At 44.2% G+C, this 20,782-nt stretch overlaps 2 protein-coding genes across 6 annotated transcripts in view; both read right to left on the bottom strand.

Annotated features, from left to right (window-relative positions):
• Positions 1-62: 62 nt before the first annotated feature.
• Positions 63-16,400, bottom strand: HTRA4 (HtrA serine peptidase 4; the record flags this gene model as incomplete). The annotated part of the gene is given in 14 exon segments (XM_079908946.1): positions 63-300; positions 303-323; positions 326-348; positions 3,863-3,958; positions 4,354-4,397; positions 4,401-4,423; positions 4,936-5,020; positions 13,112-13,144; positions 13,560-13,711; positions 13,714-13,753; positions 14,582-14,786; positions 15,517-15,629; positions 16,009-16,277; positions 16,280-16,400. Coding segments are annotated over 14 exon segments (1,338 nt in total). The 3' UTR covers positions 63-187.
• A 293-nt stretch (positions 16,401-16,693) lies between these two features.
• The window catches only part of PLEKHA2 (pleckstrin homology domain containing A2), a 56,668-nt gene continuing 52,579 nt past the window's right edge, over positions 16,694-20,782 (bottom strand). For all 5 annotated transcript variants that reach the window (XM_079909200.1, XM_079909199.1, XM_079909202.1 and 2 more), the window contains exon 12: positions 16,694-20,592. In XM_079909200.1, the coding sequence (XP_079765326.1) occupies positions 20,230-20,592 (363 nt within the window). In that variant the 3' untranslated portion in view covers positions 16,694-20,229. The remainder of the gene's footprint in view (positions 20,593-20,782) is intronic.

The following is a 20,782-nucleotide window of genomic DNA, read 5'->3' on the forward strand; positions in this document are numbered from 1 at the left end:
CTCAGCAGCAGTTATAACACCCCCAACCTAATGGTTCCAGAGTGTGTGTATTTGTGTTTTAAAGCATTCATTTTCCTTTATTAAGAAACAGATCCTAAAACCCCTTGCCATCTTTGGCACATCTTCAATACAAACCAGGTAATAAAGCTTTGGTTTTGTTAGATCATTTCTTTTTAAAGCAAGACACTTAATTGATTATTTCAGGTGTGTCTGTCAGGATCAACGTTTGACTTCTCCAACGAACCAGGATAGAAAGGGAATCATTGGCCTTAACAGCTTCAATCACGTCGGTTGTCGTGTGACAGGTTGTCCGTTTATGCTATTACATCATGGTCTCTCAACCCAGAGCTGGGAGGGGAGAAGAAAGGACCATGAAACTGTAAAAGTTTTACTTATCCGCATCTAGAATTTAATGTCTGTCTCTTAGGACACTACCATTTTGCTGGCATTAAACATACAGACCATGGGCTTCCCTGGTGGCGCAGTGGTTGAGAGTCCGCCTGCCAATGCAGGGGACACGGGTTCGTGCCCCGGTCCGGGAAGATCCCACATGCCGCGGGGCAGCTGGGCCCATAAGCCATGGCCGCTAAGCCTGCGCATCCGGAGCCTGTGCTCCACAGCGGGAGAGGCCACAACAGTGAGAGGCCCGTGTACAGCAAAAAAAAAAAAAAAAAAAATCATACAGACCAGGAAACCAGAAGTAGCCTCCATCCTTCCGAATGTAAGGCCTGCTCTAATGTATTCTGCAAGATCACTGGAGGACAACAACCCTATTTGCCTTTCCAAAATTAATATTCTACCAGAATAATGTATAAGAAGTTTGCTCCTCCCATATATGAGATTTGGTTTGCAATAGGGGGTTCAGCTTTTCATTTCTATTAATCCCTGACCTCACTTAACCTGAAGCATACATTCGGCCTTACCAACAAACGTGAAAAGCCCAAGCAATATATATTTTTCCAGACAGTTACACTCTAATCAGTTTGATGTTGACAGCCCACTTACTTGCCCCATCTTCACCCATAGTTTATGGACCTGGAGGGTATGCTGAGCTGCACTACAGTAGCAGCTTCCAGTAAGTCAAAAACCAGTCACCAAGGTCTAAATATTTAAGACTCTGGTTCTAGGCTCCTTTTCCTCAAAGTTGTGATTATACTCAGCCTCCAACATATTTGCTTCACGTAGAATATATATTTTAGAAACAAAAACCAGCTCCAAATACAAAACACTAGAATAAATATATAGCCATGCTGATGATCTGTCTTAAAGTCAAAAATAGCCTGGAAATCAAATTAAATGACTGCAGGAGACACCATTTATGAGAAATGGGGGGAATTCTCTGGTGGTCCAGTGGTTAGGACTCAGTGCTCCCATTACCAGGGTCCCGAGTTCGATCCCTGGTCAGGGAACTAAGATCTCACAAGCCGCGAGGTGCAGCCAAAAAAAGAGAGAGAGAGAGAGAGAAACTGGAAGCTGGGAAGCCCAGGGAAGAATGGTAATGTGGGAGGATTACCAAGGTATGTAGAGTTTATCTTTTAAAAAAATTTAAAGGAAGAGGATGTGAAGTTTGAGCATAGAACTAAAAGCAGGGAAAGCCTGAGAACCAGGACAGCTCAGGGGAATGCCTGGGACAGTGCATAAAGAAAGAACTGAATTCATGATAGTTCTGTGAGAAAGAAACCTGCAAAGTATTACTGAATGCAAGCTATGCACCAAGTATGAGGAAGTGGGGCTCAGGCAGGATGACAGACCTTTTCCGTGTCCCACAGCTTGTAAGAGGCTAAAATAGGGTTTCATCCTGGATCTCTCAGACTTGAAAACCCATTTTCTTGCCAATCACTCTGCCTCTCAGAAACAAAAGTAGACGCAAGAGCAGGATAATACGGGGGCTAAGCTAGGTTGCACATCCCTGCCCTCTGACTTGCAGTGTAACTCTCAAGGTCATTCACCTCTCTGCACCACAGCTGCTGCTTCCGTAAAATAACACCTGTATCCCACAATTATTGGGGGCTCGAACAAGTACGTAAGACACTTTAAATGATGCCTGACATAATAAGTGGTTGATAAATGCCAGCTGTTATTACTGGAATTATTGTCATTATTCTTAGATATAAGTGGGTGACGGCAGAATGATTTGCAGTTTATCAGGGACTTCAAGCAAGCAGTAATACCCACATTTTAATGTGCATCTGAATCCCCTGAAGATCTTGTTTAAAAAGCAGATTCTGATTTTTTTTTAACTTTTTATTTTATATTGGAGTAGGTTGTGTTAGTTTCAGGTATACGGCAAAGTGATTCAGTTATACCTATACATATACCAGTTCTTTTTCAAGTCCTTTTTCAGTGGTGCTCCTGTCACTGAATTTCTAAAAAGCTCCAGCTGATGCTATTGCTGCTGGTCTACAGACCACATTTTGAGGAACAAGGACTTGAAGAGCTGAAAGAGATAGCTTTGGCCTTGAGCCAGAAGTTAAAAATAAGTGGGGGGGAGGGGGTGGGCAGGGACCAAGAACGTCTAGAAAAGCCTGTGACGAGTCAAATTTAGTAACAGGAGGCCTAACACTTAACTCTCCTGAACAGTTAGTACCCTATGGATTCTTCCCCATGAAAAGAGTTGCCATAATCTAAGCAGATTGTTGAGCTCTTAAAAAACAAAAACAGTGAGGGAGGGATATGGAAGAAGTATAAGAGAGAGACCAGGAGAATATTTGTAGGCCAAGTCACCCTGTCTTGCAGTAGTGACTGTAAATGTCTCAAAACGTCTCTTGCCTTTGCTTTATTTACTGTATGTACTTGTTTGTTTGTTTGTTGTTTGTTTTGGTTTTGGTTTTTTTTTTTTGCGGTACGCGGGCCTCTCACTGTTGTGGCCTCTCCCGCTGCAGAGCACAGGCTCGGGATGCGCAGGCTCAGCGGCCATGGCTCACAGGCCCAGCCGCTCCGCGGCATGTGGGATCTTCCCAGACCGGGGAACGAACCCGTGTCCCCTGCGTCGGCAGGCGGACTCTCAACCACTGCGCCACCAGGGAAGCCCTTAGTGCTGGCCTCTGATACTGTCATCCGAAATTCAAAGAGAAAAAGTGTTTTAAAGTACCTAAAATAGGTTCTTAAACTCCTATCTCCCTGGATTCTTCTGATTCTTAATAAGTAAGGTAGCAAAAGAGTAGATTTGGGAATTCCAAATTAAACTTATGTCATGAACTCATATCATGAATTCTTGGGCTGCAGAGAACCATCCCTTCCAAAAAAAGAAAAGCCGGGGGTAGGGGGGCCCTTACTAGTACACTCAGCACTGTCCAACAGAAATGTAAGGCAAGCCACATATATAATTTAAAATTTTCTGGTAGCCACATTCAAAAAATTTTTAAACTTTTAAAAATTTTTAAACAGATGAAACTAATATATAATATAAAAATATATTTTAATATCTTAACTCTATATCTAAAATATCATTTAACATATCATAGTTTAATAATTATTAATACATATTTTACGCTCTGTTCTAAGTCTTTGAAATCCTCTAGAAACAGCACACACCCAATATGCTGCTATACGATGATAATCTCTTACACAATGCAGTTATTAAAGTGAAACGCAGTCTCCCCAAAACAAAAAAAGTGTGTTTCAGGGGAGAATATTTTACATTGCTTCTGGGTTTTTGTATTTAAATCAATTAAAGTTAAATAAAATTAAAAATGCAGTTCCTCAGTCACACCAGCCACCCCTCAGGTAGGTGTTCAGTAGCCTCACAGCAGGCAGGGCCCACCGTTATCAGATAGGGCAAGTCTAGATCCTACACACATTTACCACGGGGCACATCTAGTGAGAACAGAGAAGGATGGTCAGAGGCCCGAGCTGCTCTTACCTTTCAGCAGCTGTTCCTCGAATCACCTCATATACAAAAACTCCAGAGGTCACATCATGGAAATGTGGATCTGGCCTTTTCATTTCCTGAAGCAGGCTAAGAAGAGACAGAAGAGTTTTCCCATGAGGTTAGGAAGCACAATGAATTAGTCTCCTGAGCCCTGGACAACCCTCCAACTGTCAGTGGGGACTCTATCTGCTCTGCTCAGGGCTCACACACATGGGGCAAGGATGCCCTCTAGCTGGTCACCATCATTCTTCCCCAGGGGTGGTCTGATTCCCTGTGCCGAAGCCTAGAACCATTGGACACAGTGAAAGAAACCACTGAAAAGTACAGTGTGTGCTGGTGCCAGCAGATGCAGTCACCTACCCTGTGACAAGTAGGGCCTGCAGTCACGAGAGGAGCCAGCCGCTGTCCAAATGCTTTACCTTCCCCGTTCAGGCTCTCTACCCATAGCTTGTGCTTCTGAAAAACAACCCAGGCATGGTCACACCCATGCTTGCTTCATAGTGAGGGGCAGCATGCGCAGAACCAACTATTTCTTCTGTGAAACAGCCTTTCCTGGAAAGGAGAATTATAACGCGTTACTAACAAAGCCTTCTTTCCTTTTGGCAGACCGAGTCACAGAATATCCTTCCAATGTTAGCTGCCCTTTCAGGCTGCCAGCCAAGACAAACATGCCTCAGAGAACCTTTGTCGCTCGCACAGGCCCACCTCCCCACATCCAGCCCAGGGCTTTCCTTTCCACAATAGTCCATCCAACTATCTCTGGGTACAGCTCAGGCTGGGCTTTGCACCTAGTCCGCTGGTACTGCTGCCTGGATCACTGTGATCAGAGCTCAGTACCAGTGACTGTTTTCTACAGAACTCAAAGGATTGTCTCAGGGACTTCCCAGTGGTTAGGGCTCCACACTTCCACTGCAGGGGGCACGGATTCAATCCCTGGTTGCAGAACTAGGATCCCACAAGCCACGCAGCGTGACCAGAAAAAGGGATTGTCTCCACCACAGTGGAGCCCTTTGAGGGCTCCTGAAAAGCACGGGAGGGGAAGAAAAATTCCTAATTCCCCTTACCTTTCTGTCGAATGCAATCCAAGGGAATTGCAAAGGAGATTCCTGTGGTCACCTTCAGTGTGTTTATGCCAATCACATCACCATCCTGACAAGGGAGGAGACATCAATTCAGCAGCCCAGTTCTGCAGACTGACAAGCAAAGGAAGGAGAGAAGCTTAGGGTCACTTACGGTCGAGCAACAGGTAGCATCTTAGCGGACCAAGATGTGCAAAATCCTGCTGAGGAATTCTGGGTTTTAATCTTGAGCTCTTTTTTTTCTTGGCCAAATTACATTGCTTTTCAAAGTGAACCACAGTTTGTATTTTGACACAGATATGAGAGTAAGGAGTATATGCCTTTCCATTCCTTAAATGAGACTAAAAATAAACACGGAAAAGGCAAAAATCTGTTGACTTCCAGCCACACTTCAATGAAACTATTCAGAAGATTCAGTAAATTGACCTTAGGAACAAAGCTCTACGAAACTAAATTTATGAAGTGGGAAATACTTTCCTTTTTGTGCATTTCATCTTCCCTTAGCCTTTGTTAGGTAACGGGAAGGATAGAAAAGAGACTTCCGATCACATTAAAATACAGATTATAATTCAATAGGTCTGGAGTGTGGCTTGAAATTCTGCATTTCATCCCTGCTCTAGTAAACTCATTGTTTACTGGAGAAAAAGCAGGCACAAAAATCACATGCAAAAAAAAAAAAAAAAAAAAAATCACATGCAATGTTAGGAGTAAAGGGGGCGGAGTCAAGATGGCAGACTAGGAGGATGCAGAATTCGCGTCTCCTCACAACTAGGGCACCTACCAGGCACTGGAGGGGGACCATGGACACCTAAGGGGACGGGAGGAACCCCCAGTGACCAGGTAAGATGTGGGGCTCGCAGGGAGTGAAGGGGGAGGAGAAGTGGAGGGGGGACAGGACTGGCGCCCCTGAGGGGCGACTGGGGGAAGGAAGGAGTTCCTACACCCAGCGGGACCCACCCACGGTTAGGGGTCCAGCTGGGGGAGATGGTGGGGGAGGGGCGCGGAGGAACGGTAGAGAACGCAGCCAGCACTTTCCCTGTCCTCTTAGGCACCGGGGAACCTGTTGGGCTCCCGGGCCTAATCCTCTGCCCTCGGAGCCTCCCTCCTGCCGGGCAGAGCCCAAGGCCCGCCCCTGCACACCCACCCGGGGCCCTGCCTCTACACTCGGAGACCCCCTCCAACGTGCTGGGCCTAAACCCCACCCACACACCCTCACCCAGGGCCCTACCTCCAAACTCCCGAACCCCACACTCCAGAGGCCCTCCTTTCCATGTGCTCCCCTTCCCTGCAGGCCCTAAGCAGAAGCCCCGCTCCACGCTTGAACATCGACCGCCTAGGCCCGGCCCCACGCTCAAACATCACCTCCCACCCGCCTAGCTCCCACCCCACCCTAAACCCTGCCCCTGCTGAAGTTCCACCCCTACCTAAACTCCACTCCCCCATAGCCAAGGCTTTTTGTTTTTCTTTCTTTCTTTTTTCCTCTTTTAGATTGGGGTTCTGTTTTACCTTGATTCATTTATATTTTTATTTTTTCTAATAAATCTTTTAGTTTTCTAATTTTATTCTTTATACTTTGTTATTGTTCTCCTTTTTGCTTGTTCCCTTTTTTTTCTTTCCTTTTTTCTGTTGTGGCTTTATTTTACCTTGTTGCAGCTGTTTCAATTATAGTTTTATTTTTCCTAATATATTTTTTGTCTTTCTAATTTTATTTCTTTTTTATTCTTTGTTATTGTATTGCTCCTTTTTTCTTTTTTTTTTTCTCCCATGCCACACGTCTTGTGGGATCTTGGTTCCCAGGCTGGGGGTCACTCTGAGTCCAAACCGCTGGACTAACAGAGAACTTCAGACCCCAGGGAATATTAATCGGAGTGAGTCCTCCTGGAGGTCCTCATCTCAGCGCTGAGACCCGGCTCTATCCAACTGCCTGCAAACCCCAATGCTGGACACCTCAGGCCAAACAACCAGTAAAACAGGAATACAGCTCCACCCATCAAAAAAAAAAAAAAATAATGAAACGACAAAAAAATATATTACAGACGAAGGAGCAAGGTAAAAACCTATAAGACCAAATAAATGAAGACAAAATAGGTAACCTACCTGAAAAAGAATTCAGAGTAATGATAGGAAAAATGATACAAAATCTCAGAAACAGAATGGAGAAAATACAAGAAACATCTCACAAGGATCTAGAAGAACTAAAGTGCAAACAAACAGTGAGAACAACACAATAAATGAAATTAAAAATACTCTAGAAGGAATCAATAGCAGAATAACTGGGGCAGAAGAACACATAACTGAGCTGGAAGATAAAATGTTGGAAATAACTGCCAGGGAGCAGAATAAAGAAAAAGGAATGAAAAGAATTGAGGAGAGTCTCAGAGGCCTCTGAGACATTAAACGCACCAACATTTGAATTATAGGGGTCCCAGAAGAAGAAGAGAAAAAGAAGGGGTCTGAGAAAATATTTGAAGAGATTATAGTCAAAAACTTCCCTAATATGGGAAAGGAAATAGTCAAGTCCAGGAAGCACAGAGAGTCCCATACAGGATAAACCCAAAGAGAAACACACCGATACACATATTAATCAAACTATCAAAAATTAAATACAAAGAAAAACTATTAAGAGCAGCAAGGGAAAAGCAACAAATAACATACAAGGGAATCCCCATAAGGTTAACAACTGATCTTTCAGCAAAAACTCTGCAAGCCAGAAGGTAGTGGCAGGACATATTTAAAGTGATGAAAGGGAAAACCTACAACCAAGATTACTCTACCCAGCAAGGATCTCATTCAGATTTGATGGAGAAATCAAAAAGCTTTACAGAAAATCAAAAGTTCAGAGAATTCAGCACCACCAAACCAGCTTTAAAACAAATGCTAAAGGAACTTCTCTAAGCGGGAAACACATGAGAAGAAAAAGACCCACAAAAACAAACGCAAATCAATTAAGAAAATGGTAATAGGAACATACATATCGATAATCACTTTGAATGTAAATGGATTAAATGCTCCAACCAAAAAACATAGACTGGCTGAATGGATACAAAAACAAGACCCTTATAAATGCTGTCTACAAGAGACCCACTTCAGACCTAGGGACACATACAGACTGAAAATGAGGGGATGGAAAAAGATATTCCATGCAAATGGAAATCACAAGAAAGCTGGAGTAGCAATACTCATATTAGAGTAAATAGGCTTTAAAATAAAGACTGTTACAAGAGATAAGGAAGGACACTATATAATGATCAAGAGATCAATCCAAGAAGAAAACGTAACAATTATAAATATTTATGCACCCAACATAGGAGCATCTCAATACATAAGGCAAATGCTAACAGCCATAAAAGGAGAAATCGACAGTAACACAATAATAGTGGGGGACTTTAACACCCCACTTACACCAATAGACAGATCATCCAAACAGAAAATAAATAAGGAAACACAAGCTTTAAATGACACAACAGAACAGAAAGACTTAATTGATATTTTTAGGACATTCCACTCAAAAGAGGAAGAATACAGTTTCTTCTCAAGTGCACATGGAACCTTCTCCCATCACATTTTGGGTCACAAGTCAAACCTTGGAAAATTTAAGAAAATGTAAATCATATAGCGCATCTCTTCTGAACACAATGCTATGAGATTAGAAATCAATTACAGGAAAAAAACAGTAAAATACACAAATACATGAGGGCTGAACAGTGTGCTGCTAAATAACCAAGAGATTACTGAAGACATCAAAGAGGAAATCAAAAAATACCTAGAAACAAATGACAATGAAAACACGATGACCCAAAACCCATGGGATGCAGCAAAAGCAGTTCCAAGAGGGAAGTTTATAGCAATACAATCCTACCTCAGGAAACAAGAAACATCTCAAATAAACAACCTAACCTTACACCTAAAGCAATGAGAGAAAGAAGAACAAAAAAAAGCCAAAGTCAGCAAAAGGAAAGAAATCATAAAGATAAGATCAGAAATAAATAAAAAAGAAGTGAAGGAAACAATAGCAAAGATCAATAACTAATTCTTTGAGAAGATAAGCAAAATTGATAAACCATTAGCCAGACTCATCAAGAAAAAAGGGAGAAGACTCAAATCAACAGAATTAGAAATGAAAAAGGAGAAGTAACAACTGACACTGCAGAAATACAAAGGATCATGAGAGATTACTACAAACAACTATATGCCAATAAAATGGACAACCTGGAAGAAATGGACAAATTGTTAGAAAAGCACAACCTTCTGAGACTGAACCAGGAAGAAATAGAAAATATAAACAGACCAATCACAAGCACTGAAAATGAGACTGTGATTAAAAATCTTCCAACAAACAAAAGCCCAGGACCAGACGGCTTCACAGGCAAATTCTATCAAACATTTAGAGAAGAGCTAACACCTATCCTTCTCAAACTCTTCCAAAATATAACAGAGGGAGGATCACTCCCCAACTCATTCTACGAGGCCACCATCACCCTGATACCAAAACCAGACAAAGATGTCACAAAGAAAGAATACTACACGCCAATATCACTGAGGAACATAGATGCAAAAATCCTCAACAAAATACTAACGAACAGAATCCAACAGAACACTAAAAGGATCATACACCATGATCAAGTGGGGTTTATCCCAGGAAGGATACTTCAATATACGCAAATCAATCAACATGATACACCATATTAACAAATTGAAGGAGAAAAACCATATGATCACCTCAATAGATGCAGAAAAAGCTTTTGACAAAATTCAACACCCATTTATGATAAAAACTCTCCAGGGCTTCCCTGGTGGTGCAGTGGTTAAGAATCCGCCTGCCAATGCAGGGGACACGGGTTCGAGCCCTGGTCTGGGAAGATCCCACATGCCACAGAGCAACTAAGTCCGTGCACCACAGCTACTGAGCCTGCGCTCTAGAGCCAGCGAGCCACAACTACTGAGCCCACATGCCACAACTACTGAAGCCTGCGCACCTAGAGCCTGTGCTCTGCAACAAGAGAAGCCACCGCAATGAGAAGCCCATGCACTGCAACAAAGAGTAGCCCCCGCTCACCGCAACTAGAGAAAGCCCATGCACAGCAAGGAAGGCCCATTGCAGCCAAAACATAAATAAATAAATAAATTTATTAAAAAAGAAAAAAAAACTCTCCAGAAAGTGGGCATAGAAGGAACCTACCTCAACATAATAAAAGCCATATATGACAAACCCACAGCCAACATCATTCTCAATGGTAAAAAACTGAAAGCATTTCCTTTAAGATCAGGAACAAGACAAGGCTGCCCACTCTCACCACTGTTATTCAGCATAGTGTTGGAAGTCCTAGCCACAGCAATCAGAGAAGAAAAAGAAATAAAAGGAATACAAATTGGGAAAGAAGAAGTAAAACTGTCACTGTCTGCTGATGATATGATGCTAAACATAGAAAATCCTAAAGATGCCACCAAAAAACTACTAGAACTAATCAATGAATTTGGTAAGGTTGCAGGATACAAAATTAATGCACAGAAATCTCTTGCATTCCTATGCACTAACAACGAAAGATCAGAAAGAGAAATTAAGGAAACAATCCTATTTACCACTGCAACAAAAAGAATAAAATACCTAGGAATAAACCTACCTAAGGAGGCAAAAGACCAGTACTCAGAAAACTATAAAACACTGATGAAAGAAATCAAAGATAACATAAACAGATGGAGAGATACCATCCTCCTGGATTGGAAGAATCAATATTGTGAAAATGCCTACACTACCCAAAGCAATCTACAGGTTCAATGAAATCCCTATCAAATTACCAATGGCATTTTTCACAGAACTAGAACAAGAAATTTTACAATTTGTATGGAAACACAAAAGACCCCGAATAGCCAAAGCAATCTTGAGAAAGATAAACAGAGCTGGAGGAATCAGGCTCCCTGACTTCAGACTATACTACAAAGCTACAGTAATCAAGACAGTATGGTACTGGCACAAAAACAGAAATATAGATCAATGGAACAAGATAGAAAGCCCAGAGATAAACCCACGCACATATGGTCACCTTATCTCTGACAAAGGAGGCAAGAATATACCATGAAGAAAAGACAGCCTCTTCAATAAGTGGTGCTGGGAAAACTGGACAGCTACATGTAAAAGAATGAAATTAGAACACACCCTAACACCATACACAAAAATAAACTCAAAATGGATTAAACACCTAAATGTAAGGCCAGACACTATAAAACTGTTAGAGGAAAACACAGGCAGAACACTCTATGACATAAATCACAGCAAGATCCTTTCTGACCCACCTCCTAGAATAAGGGAAATAAAAACAAAAATAAACAAATGGGACCTAATGAAATTTGTACAGCAAAGGAAACCATAAACAAGACGAAAAGACAACCCTCAGAATGGGAGAAAATATTTGCAAATGAAGCAACTGACAGAGCATTAATCTCCAAAATATACAAGCAGCTCATGCAGCTCAATATCACAAAAACAAACAACCCAATCCAAAAATGAGCAGAAAACCTAAATAGACATTTCTCCAAAGGAGACATACAGATGGCCAACAAATGCATGAAAAGAGGCTCAACATCACTAATCATTAGAGAAATGGAAATCAAAACTATAATGAGGTATCACCTCACACCGGTCAGAATGGCCATCATCAAAAAATCTACAAACAATAAATGCTGGAGAGGGTGTGGAGAAAAGGGAACCCTTCTGCACTTTTGGTGGGAATGTAAATTGATACAGCCACTATAGAGAACAGTATGGAGATTCCTTTAAAAACTAAAAATAGAACTACCATATGACCCAGCAATCCCACTACTGGGCATATACCCTGAGAAAACCATAATTCAAAAAGAGACATGTACCACAATGTTCATTGCAGCTCTATTTACAATAGCCAGGACATGGAAGCAACCTAAATGTCCATCAACAGATGACTGGATAAAGAAGATGTGGCACATATATACAATGGAGTATTACTCAGCCATAAGAAGAAACAAAACTGAGTTATTTGTAGTGAGGTGGATTGACCAAGAATCTGTCATACAGAGTGAAGTAAGTCAGAAAGAAGAAAAACAAATACCATATGCTAACATGTATATATGGAATCCAAAAAATATGGAATTTAAAAAAGCAGTACTAATGAACCTAGTGGCAGGGCAGGAATACAGACGCAGATGTAGAGAACAGACTTGAGGGCACGGTGGGGAAGGGGAAGCTGGAATTAAGTGAGAGAGTGGCATGGACATATATACACTACCAAATGTAAAACGGATGGCTAGTGGGAAACTGCTGCAGAGCACAGGGAGATCAGCTCGGTGCTTTGTGATGACCTAGAGGGGTGGGATAGGGAGGGTGGGAGGGAGACGCAAGAAGGAGGGGATTTGGGGATATATGTATACATATAGCTGATTCACTTTGTTATACAGCAGAAACTAACACATCATTGTAAAGCATTGAAACTCCAATGAAGATGTGAAAAAAAAAATGTTAGGAATAAAAAGCGCTCAGTGATTTCACACACAATTCCTCCTCCGACAAGCAAATGTAATATGTGAAGAGAAACCAGAAACAATCAGCTCAAGGGACTCAGAGAGCATGATCACAGGCCATGTGTCAAACAGCACTGCTCTCTTGTTGTATCTGAGCAACTAGAAACCCTGGCATTTCCATTAGGGACGTTAAATAAAATTTAAGAATTAAATACATGACAGAGCAACGGATTGTTGTTGTGGCTTTTTTGTCGTCTCTAAGCAGGTCAATACTAAATTAGCATTTTGGAATGAGACTTAGTTCTTCACATGCAGAAGCAGGGGGTCTTCAAGGATATACATTACATAGTACAGTTGTCATTTGACACAATTTGGGTTTAGTACCCAGGACTTTTTTAAGTACCCAATGAAAGCAGAAAGCACACTGAAGAGATGTAAGTAGGTGTTAAGGAAACCCTGACCCCCTCGGCTGGAGGAGCTCACATGCCAAGATGACAAATCCATCACAGATCTTACATTTTTCCTAGCCCTTTACTTAAGATGCAATAATAGAAAAGCATCGTACCACACATCTCCACACAAGAGCGACATCCCAGTCTGCATCATGAAATTTGTCAAGTTTTTGAAAGTTCAGAAGAAGCGTGAAGCAGCGAGGAAAGTGGTCACTTACCAAATTCACCAGAGGCCCCCCAGAATTCCCATGCTGAAGACAGAATTTGAAAAAGCCATCAGTACTTTTCTCCCAGTCATCTATATATAGTTCCCAAAGAGGTTTCCCAAAAACAGCCTGCCCTAGTGAGCCCCTGTTTCCCCAGGGCAGGCGAAATTGGGCCCCATCATGATCATCTCCTAAGTCGGTGCAGGTAAAGAACAACAGCAAGAGGACCGCCACCTCCTACGGAAGCAGTGATCTCTGCGACAGACCCTAGGAGACCATCCAGTTATCACATCAAACAGGCTCACCTCTAACAGCGTGGCATTCCGTACCTCTCATGAGGATAGACCTGATCTCTGGACATCCCCGAAAGGCCAAAGGGAAAAGAAGGCCCCCTGAAGTGTTCTTCTCACCGCATTGCCAGTATCTTATGGGCTGAGCACAGCCTACCCCTGTGACTTACATTAATTATGGCATCCGTCTGGATATAGTCCATGCCTGAATCCTTCAGCCCCAGCTCTTTGCCCTCTCGCCGTGTGGCGCTGACAATGCCTGCCGTCCCTGTGTTCTGCAGTGAAAACAGGCTACCCAAGGCCACCAGAACTCGCCAGCTCACAGGTCAGATGACTTTCCCAGCAGCAATACAGGAAGTTCAGTCTGCACATGGGTGAGGAGGGACAAGATGGACAAATTAAAACTGGAATCAATCAGCATCTGTATACAATCCATATATGACATGGTCTCCACCATTTCGGCATTTATAATGCAAGAATCACCCACCCACCTAGTTTCTACAACTGCCTGAGTCTTCCTCCTTACACTCCAACTACCACTAAACTCTCACTTGTTAAGATGCTAGGGATCATCTCTAAAAATCTAAAATTATTGCTTATAGAAATTACAATAAGTAAACCGCCAGTGAAGTAACTGATGAACATAAACTGACATTAGCAATTTACTTAGCACCATTCCAGCTCAGAAGTTTACAAAGTTAATAAGCCACGAACAGAAAGGAGGTCACCCAAAGCAGTGCTTCTCCTTAATGTGCATATGAATCTCCCAGTGATCAGTAGACCTGGGTAGGGTCTGAGTTTCTGTATTTCTAAAAAATTCTCAGATGATGTCAATGCTGCTGGGGTGCAGACCACACTTCGTATAGCAAGGAACTCAAAGCACTCCTTAGCAGCTTTGAATCCGTTACAATCATTTCCGGTGTTCTGAGACAAGCAGAGAAATAAGTTTCCCAGAAGCAGCATCTGTTGAAGAAGGAACTGAAGGAGAAAAAAAGACAGCTGGGTAGTTAATAAAAATTGTTACAGACATACAGACAGGCATGGAAGAAAATAAACAAAAGAAGGAGTGAAGAATAGAAAAAAAGCAAACTAGAAAAAAAAAAAAAAGTATATGCCAGGGAGAAAAGACATGTGGTGGGGTGGGGAAGAAAATATCAGCAAGTTGATGAAAATCCTCGGATCGCAGACTCACATTTGGCTCAGTTTTAATCAGGGCAAGATCCAATTTATGGTCAATGTCCTTGACAGTGGCTTCATACTGGACCCCGCTCTGGAGCTCCACCTGGATCCGCTGCTGGTTCGTGAGGACGTGGGCATTGGTAACAATAAGCCCATCCTCAGATACTATGAACCCAGAGCCACTGGATGCAGGAATACGCTCACTGCTGAGAGGCGACCTGTCTCAGCAAGACAACAGCATAAGCAGAAGGCGGGCAAATCAGGGCATCCGCCATAGTCCGGAAGCATGGGAACCTGGCATTTATGAAACATTCTTCCACCACAGTTTCCTCCGACATTTGACTTTTCCCTGCCTGTTTTCATTCTCTCCACATGGAATTAGACTCTGTGTTCAATGTCCTGGCCGTCTCTTGGAAACAGGACTGAGAGCTGATTCCAACTCTGCTTTTCCAGGAAAAGCAGCACCCCTCTGCTTCAAAGACGACTAACCTAATCGTAATACTGGGGGCAAAAGTGGACCTAGTGCTACATTATCCAGCACCCAGGCAGGGAGGGAGTCAGAGAAGTCTGGTCCTGGCTTAGGTTCCACTACTAACTGGCTTTGTGACATAGGACAAGTTTCTCTTGCTCTCTGGGTTTGGGATTCCTTCCATGCAAAAGAAGGGGCCGGGCAAAGATCACCATCAAGGTGCCTTCTGGCTCTTACCTCTGACCTTGAACTTGTCTGAGAGAGAGGAGTAGCCCAGATTTGGAAGTCAGAATCCTTGTGTCTCTGCTCTTTGGCTAAACGACCAACAGGCTAGGCAACCTCTTTGAGCCGTTTGATTTCCTCACCGTGGTTTTTACAACTAAATTGTGCTGGGAGAGTGGTTGCGCGGGGCCAGGAGCAGGGAGGCGCTCGGGAACAGTTAGCCCGGGGAGCTTACGTCCTCCTCCGACCTCCTTTACCCGCGGAACAGCTGTAAGTGGACCACGGACGGGGCCACCGTCTCCACCACGGCGGCGATGAAGTTGTACTTGCTCCTGAGCCAGCCTGCGCTTCTGGTCCCCGCAAAGAGATGCTCCATTCTTTGGGCGGGGGTGGGGGACGACCCTCGCTGCCTGACCGCATCAGGCATCACCTCTCTCCTCCCTCTCTCTCCGCTTTCCCTCCCCCTCCTCTCTTCGGTCTCCCACTGTGTATTCACTGCGGTCGCCTGAGACCAGACCTGTCACCCCGATTTGAAAATAAAAGGAAAGACGGCGGCCACCAGCTATAGGGAGGGAACTGGGGAGCAACCACATGGGAACCGGTAACCGGACACCTAAGAAGGGAAGAAAATCGGTACCTAGGAGGCGTTGAATCGCTCTGGCGATGCAGCAGGGAGAACCGCGCGAACGGAACTCGCTCCTGAAGAGGGCGCGGAAAGCGCACGGCCCTCCGCTCACCTGGGGCTCCACAGTCCCCCGCTTCCGCACCGCCACTGCCGGGAGCGCGCCACGGAGGCGCGCGGCGCTGTTCTTGGCGCGGAGCGCGCACAGGCTGGGGTAGGTGCGGCCGTCGCCGCAGCACGCGGCCGTCTCCCGCCGCCGAGAAGCCGGGGCGCGGGCGGCGCACGGCCGGCCGAGCGCCCCGCCGCAGGCCTCGCCCTCGGCCGCGGCGCAGACGCGGCAGCCCCCGCAGCGGTCGAGCCCCGGGGCCGTCCCCCGCCGAGCAGGGGGCGCAGTGGCGGGCACGGCGGCGCGGGCCTGGCCCTCCTGGCCTGGACTCCTTTCCCCGGAGACGCGGGCAGCGGCAGCCACGTCAGGACGAACGGTCCGAGCCCGGCGGGCCGCAGCAGGGGTCTCGTCATCCCGCTCCCTTCCTCCTTCCTTCCCACTTTCCCGCGGACTCTCCTCTGGACCCGCAGCTGCTCTCAGACGAGCAACGCTTTCTCCGGACTGGGATGCCGCCTCCTTCAGCCCCCGACTTTAAGGGGCAGAACCTGGCAGCCCTCTCCACACACACCGGTTCCCCACCCCGCCCCGCGTCCCGGCCCTTCCCCCACATCGTGGAATTCAGAACACCAAGAACGGGGGCAGACTGACAACTCACCCACCCAGGGACAGACGATCAGAGTTAGGAAAACACACAACCTACTTCAGTATTTCACATGGTTTTTATTACAAAACAAGCGACAAAACAGTTTTAGAAAATTATTTTTTGCTACATACCAAGTAGGAGATCGCTTAAAATGAGAAGCGTAAGAGTTTCCATGCACTCAGCTCAGCCTACAAGTGCATTTCACAGCTGAAACATACTGGTTCAAAACACAGAATCATGCTACATCTTGGGGAGCAGCGGGGGAAGGGGTCAAACAATATGTTTTGGGGCCAAATAATCTCTTTATTGAAACTCTACCAAGCATGAGTGACTGTAATTCACTACTGCAGGCAGTAACAGAGAGAAGAAGGGACTAAGGGAAAAAAGTGACATTGGTAGAAAAGATGTAATAAATCTGTCCGTTTCTGACATGTTCAAACTTTATAAACAAAGCTGATTTGGGAAACTCAGTTTCCAAAACTCTGCTACTTCCTTATGCCTATTTATCTGGTTAACAGTGAAAACAAACATATCAAATCCCACTGCCCAACTACTGAATCTGCCACTTATTTATTGGATCCTTTCAGACCATATCAGAGCACAGTTACATTCAGGGGAAAAAAATAAAACAACAAACCACCTTCTGCTTCAAGTGAACTATGAAGTTGGACTCTTTCTCATGGGAGCTCAGCATTCTATTCAGAAACAGATGTGTAACTCTGCAATTTTCACCTGAGATCGCTTTACCTGATGGACACCTTAGTACGAACTGTCATCTCACAGAATGCAAAAGGCCAAACTACGTTCACCAGCCATCAGCTGACCCTGAGCAAGCAATTCTTTAACTTTCAAGAACAGTGGACAATAATAGTTCACCTATGGGGAGACACCTGAAGCTGTTACACACAGTGGGTCAAGACCATGTCAAAAGTCTTATGAAGACAGCACAACTCAGAGAACGTTTTTATTCCACACACACAAAAAAATGCAGTACCTTTTTTGGTTCCTGTTTTTAAAAAAAAAAAACAGATTTATTCCAGAGCCTATGCACTTAACTACTAATCGATATTGCATCCCCTCCTTGTTTTTTCCATTTGGTTCCATTTTTCACATTTGAAACCAAATGCTTTGGTCGTATATGCACCATCTTTGGCTCACGTGTAGTGACATTAAAAGGTGTGATGTGAAATTAACCAGAAGCTAAGAAATATGAACATGAAAGGAATTCTGAAATAAGATTTGGCAATGAGAATGCCTCTAAGCTTCATTGAAGATAATTATATTTATCTGGTGTTGGAACTACATTAACAACACTCTAACTTGGAATTCCCAAGTATCTGCCAACTAGAATCCTTGTTTCCCCTCTATTATGATAATATAATCTGGATTTATAAGTATGTTTAATTTAATACATTCTCAAAATAAACCTTACTGAATAAGAAACAGATCAGCTTACCATAATGGCCAATTAATTTAGCAGTAGTAATCGAGCAGAGAGTTGATTTAAAAGAGGAAGAAATGGGTAGATTTTCACAAGTTAAACACCAGGAGATGACATCTTTCCATGAGTCAGGGAATGTTTACAGAGATCTCAAAAGGTCCTAATTTATCTTTGTTAGTTCCATATCTCTGTGCACTTTCTTTCACCTAGCCAAAGAATTTTCTTGAGGAAAATCTGAAGATGAAACCTGAGACAAAGAACTTTAAGAATTCGTAATGGCTTCTTGAAACCAGGCTACTTGAAGTATGTTATCACCTTGATCACTCATAAATAAATAATCTCCAAACCAGGGATTTCTAAGGACAAAAGTATACAGGAGGCTGCAGAAAAGAGGGGAAAAAGAGAGAGAGAGAGAAATCTAGAGTAGATTTCCTTTTTTATATCAGGACCACTAGGGCAAACAATTTAAGTGAAAGTTATCTCCAAAGAAGTACGGTCAAGAAAAGTTCTCAACCTGACACAGTCTTCAAGGAAACTACACTGCCCGAAACAAACAGAAGATTTCCCTCAAGCCACTAAGGATTTTCTGATCACAGTCTCCTCCTCTACTCGTTAATTCTTACTTTAAAGACAAAATTAACTGATCTAGCTGATAAAGAGTTCTAGATAGAACTGAGTTAAGCTCCCTCCCTTTAGGGAACCTTGGTAGCAGTTCACCACATAAGCTGGACAGATAATTTCTCCCAGGGACCCTGGAAATAGGATCTCTTGTCAAATGGAAGAAGGTACATCCTAAAATACGGGATGGGAAATACAATCTATGCTCTTCTACCTGGGAAATCTCTAACCAGCAATGCATAGGCTGTAAATCAATGTTTCTCTGCACAGTTTCTATTTTATTAAAGATATAAATATCTCTCAAGATGATCTTTGTTATCTCCTCACTGTTATGAATGTAGGACCTCGTCAGACGACAAGATTTCATCATGCAAGTACAGACACGAGGCATCACCCAAAGGGCAACACAAAGAACAGGAAGAAAGCAAACCTGCCAAGGTATACAATATACAGCACTTCAAATCAGACTACTGTCGGCCCACGAAAGAAGAGCTGAGAGGCAAGAACCCAAATCATCTGTCTTTGCGAAAAGAGACCTTTTCTTCTGTCTGGAAAACATGGATCAAAAATTTTTAGCTGGATGAACTCAACTCCATCTCTTCCCAGCACCTGCTTTAAAGCAACTCTCAAACTCTAAAATACAGATGTGATGTATCACACAAGTGAATTATCATACACTCATCAACCCTCCACACATTCCAAGTAACGCCGTATCAAGGGCAATGTCTGTTCTGTTCTCAGCACTGAACACTGATAAACCCATCCTAAGGGCCTGACACAGCAACAGGGTGGGCAGGTCTGTCTCTCACAGCAACAGTATTTGGGGTGAAAGAACATCTCAAAGAGAACAGAGTAATTCCCGAAACTGGCTGATGCACTGGGGTTGGGAGTGCATTCTCCCATTCCTTACAAGAAGTCCCTATTTCTTCCCCTATGGAGGTCCCCTGGAGGTTGGGGGAATCTGCCCTGGTCGACATTCAGGGCCCCCCCACGACCAGCGCCCAGATTTTAACACCTCCCCTCAGAATGTATCCCGGCCAAGCTGGAGCCTGGGTGTCCCCCACTGCTTCCCCCAGTTTCAGTTGGGTGAGTTCCCACCCTCCTACTTCACAGTCAAACTTCAGCCAATGAACAGCAATAGGATAAAACCAGATGACTGGCCTCAAGGTTCTGCACCCGGCCTGAAAACAAAGGGAAGAAACTAATAAGACAAGGACAAGGAACAAAAACTTGGTTAGGGATGAAATTGGATTTCCAACCTCCGCTCACCAGGTGGACCATGGAAGAGTCAAGGTAAGAGGCACCCTGCTCTCCACTGAGCAAGCCTACAGGTCTAACCTGGTGACTTTCCCGAATTAAAAACACTGCATTGATTTAAAAAAAAAAACAAAAACAGCTGGATGCTCCCCTCCCCCAAGAGAGCTCCACAGGGATGTGAGTGCCAGGAAGGCCTCCGACTGTCCTCCAGCAGGTGGAGAAACTGAGTCACGGCCCCTTGGACATCTGAGTCCTCCCCTTCCCTCCTGGGCACTGCGCCTCATCACACATCAGAGGTCCGTATGTTTTCATCATCGAGGTTGAACACAAATGGCTTCTCCTTGGGGTGCTGGGGCTCCGATCTGTGCCTTATCCGGGAGCTGGGCAGCACCCCAGAAGTACTGCTCTCCCCAAGTCGAGGCATGAAGAAAGAGTCCTCAGGAGTCTCTTCAGTGGGCAGCAGCTTTTCCCCAGCCTGGGGGACAGGTGTCCAGGGCTGCCAGGAGGAAGCCACGGAGGGGGCTTTGCAGAGGGCCCTTCTCTCCTCCAGAGGCGGCCGCCCTCTGCACAAGACAGAGTTGGGCCCCCCTGAGAGGCTGGAGCTTCCAGAGCGGGTCAGAGAAATGGATCGAGAAAAGGACATTTCCTACAAAAATAAAAGGCGGGAAAAAGAGGAAAGTAAGCGTTTTCCTGACAATGTTTATCCCAAGGTCCCAGGAAGAGGACCCCCTCCAGGATCACCACCCTCACAGGCCCAGAGACACGCGTCTACAGAAATTAAATATGGCCAGCGGCATTCACCCCAGAAGTGTCAAGGTCTGCCTGGCAGGGAGATG

This window comes from Stenella coeruleoalba, assembly GCF_951394435.1.
Source record: "Stenella coeruleoalba genome assembly, chromosome: 21".
NCBI lineage: Eukaryota > Metazoa > Chordata > Mammalia > Artiodactyla > Delphinidae > Stenella > Stenella coeruleoalba.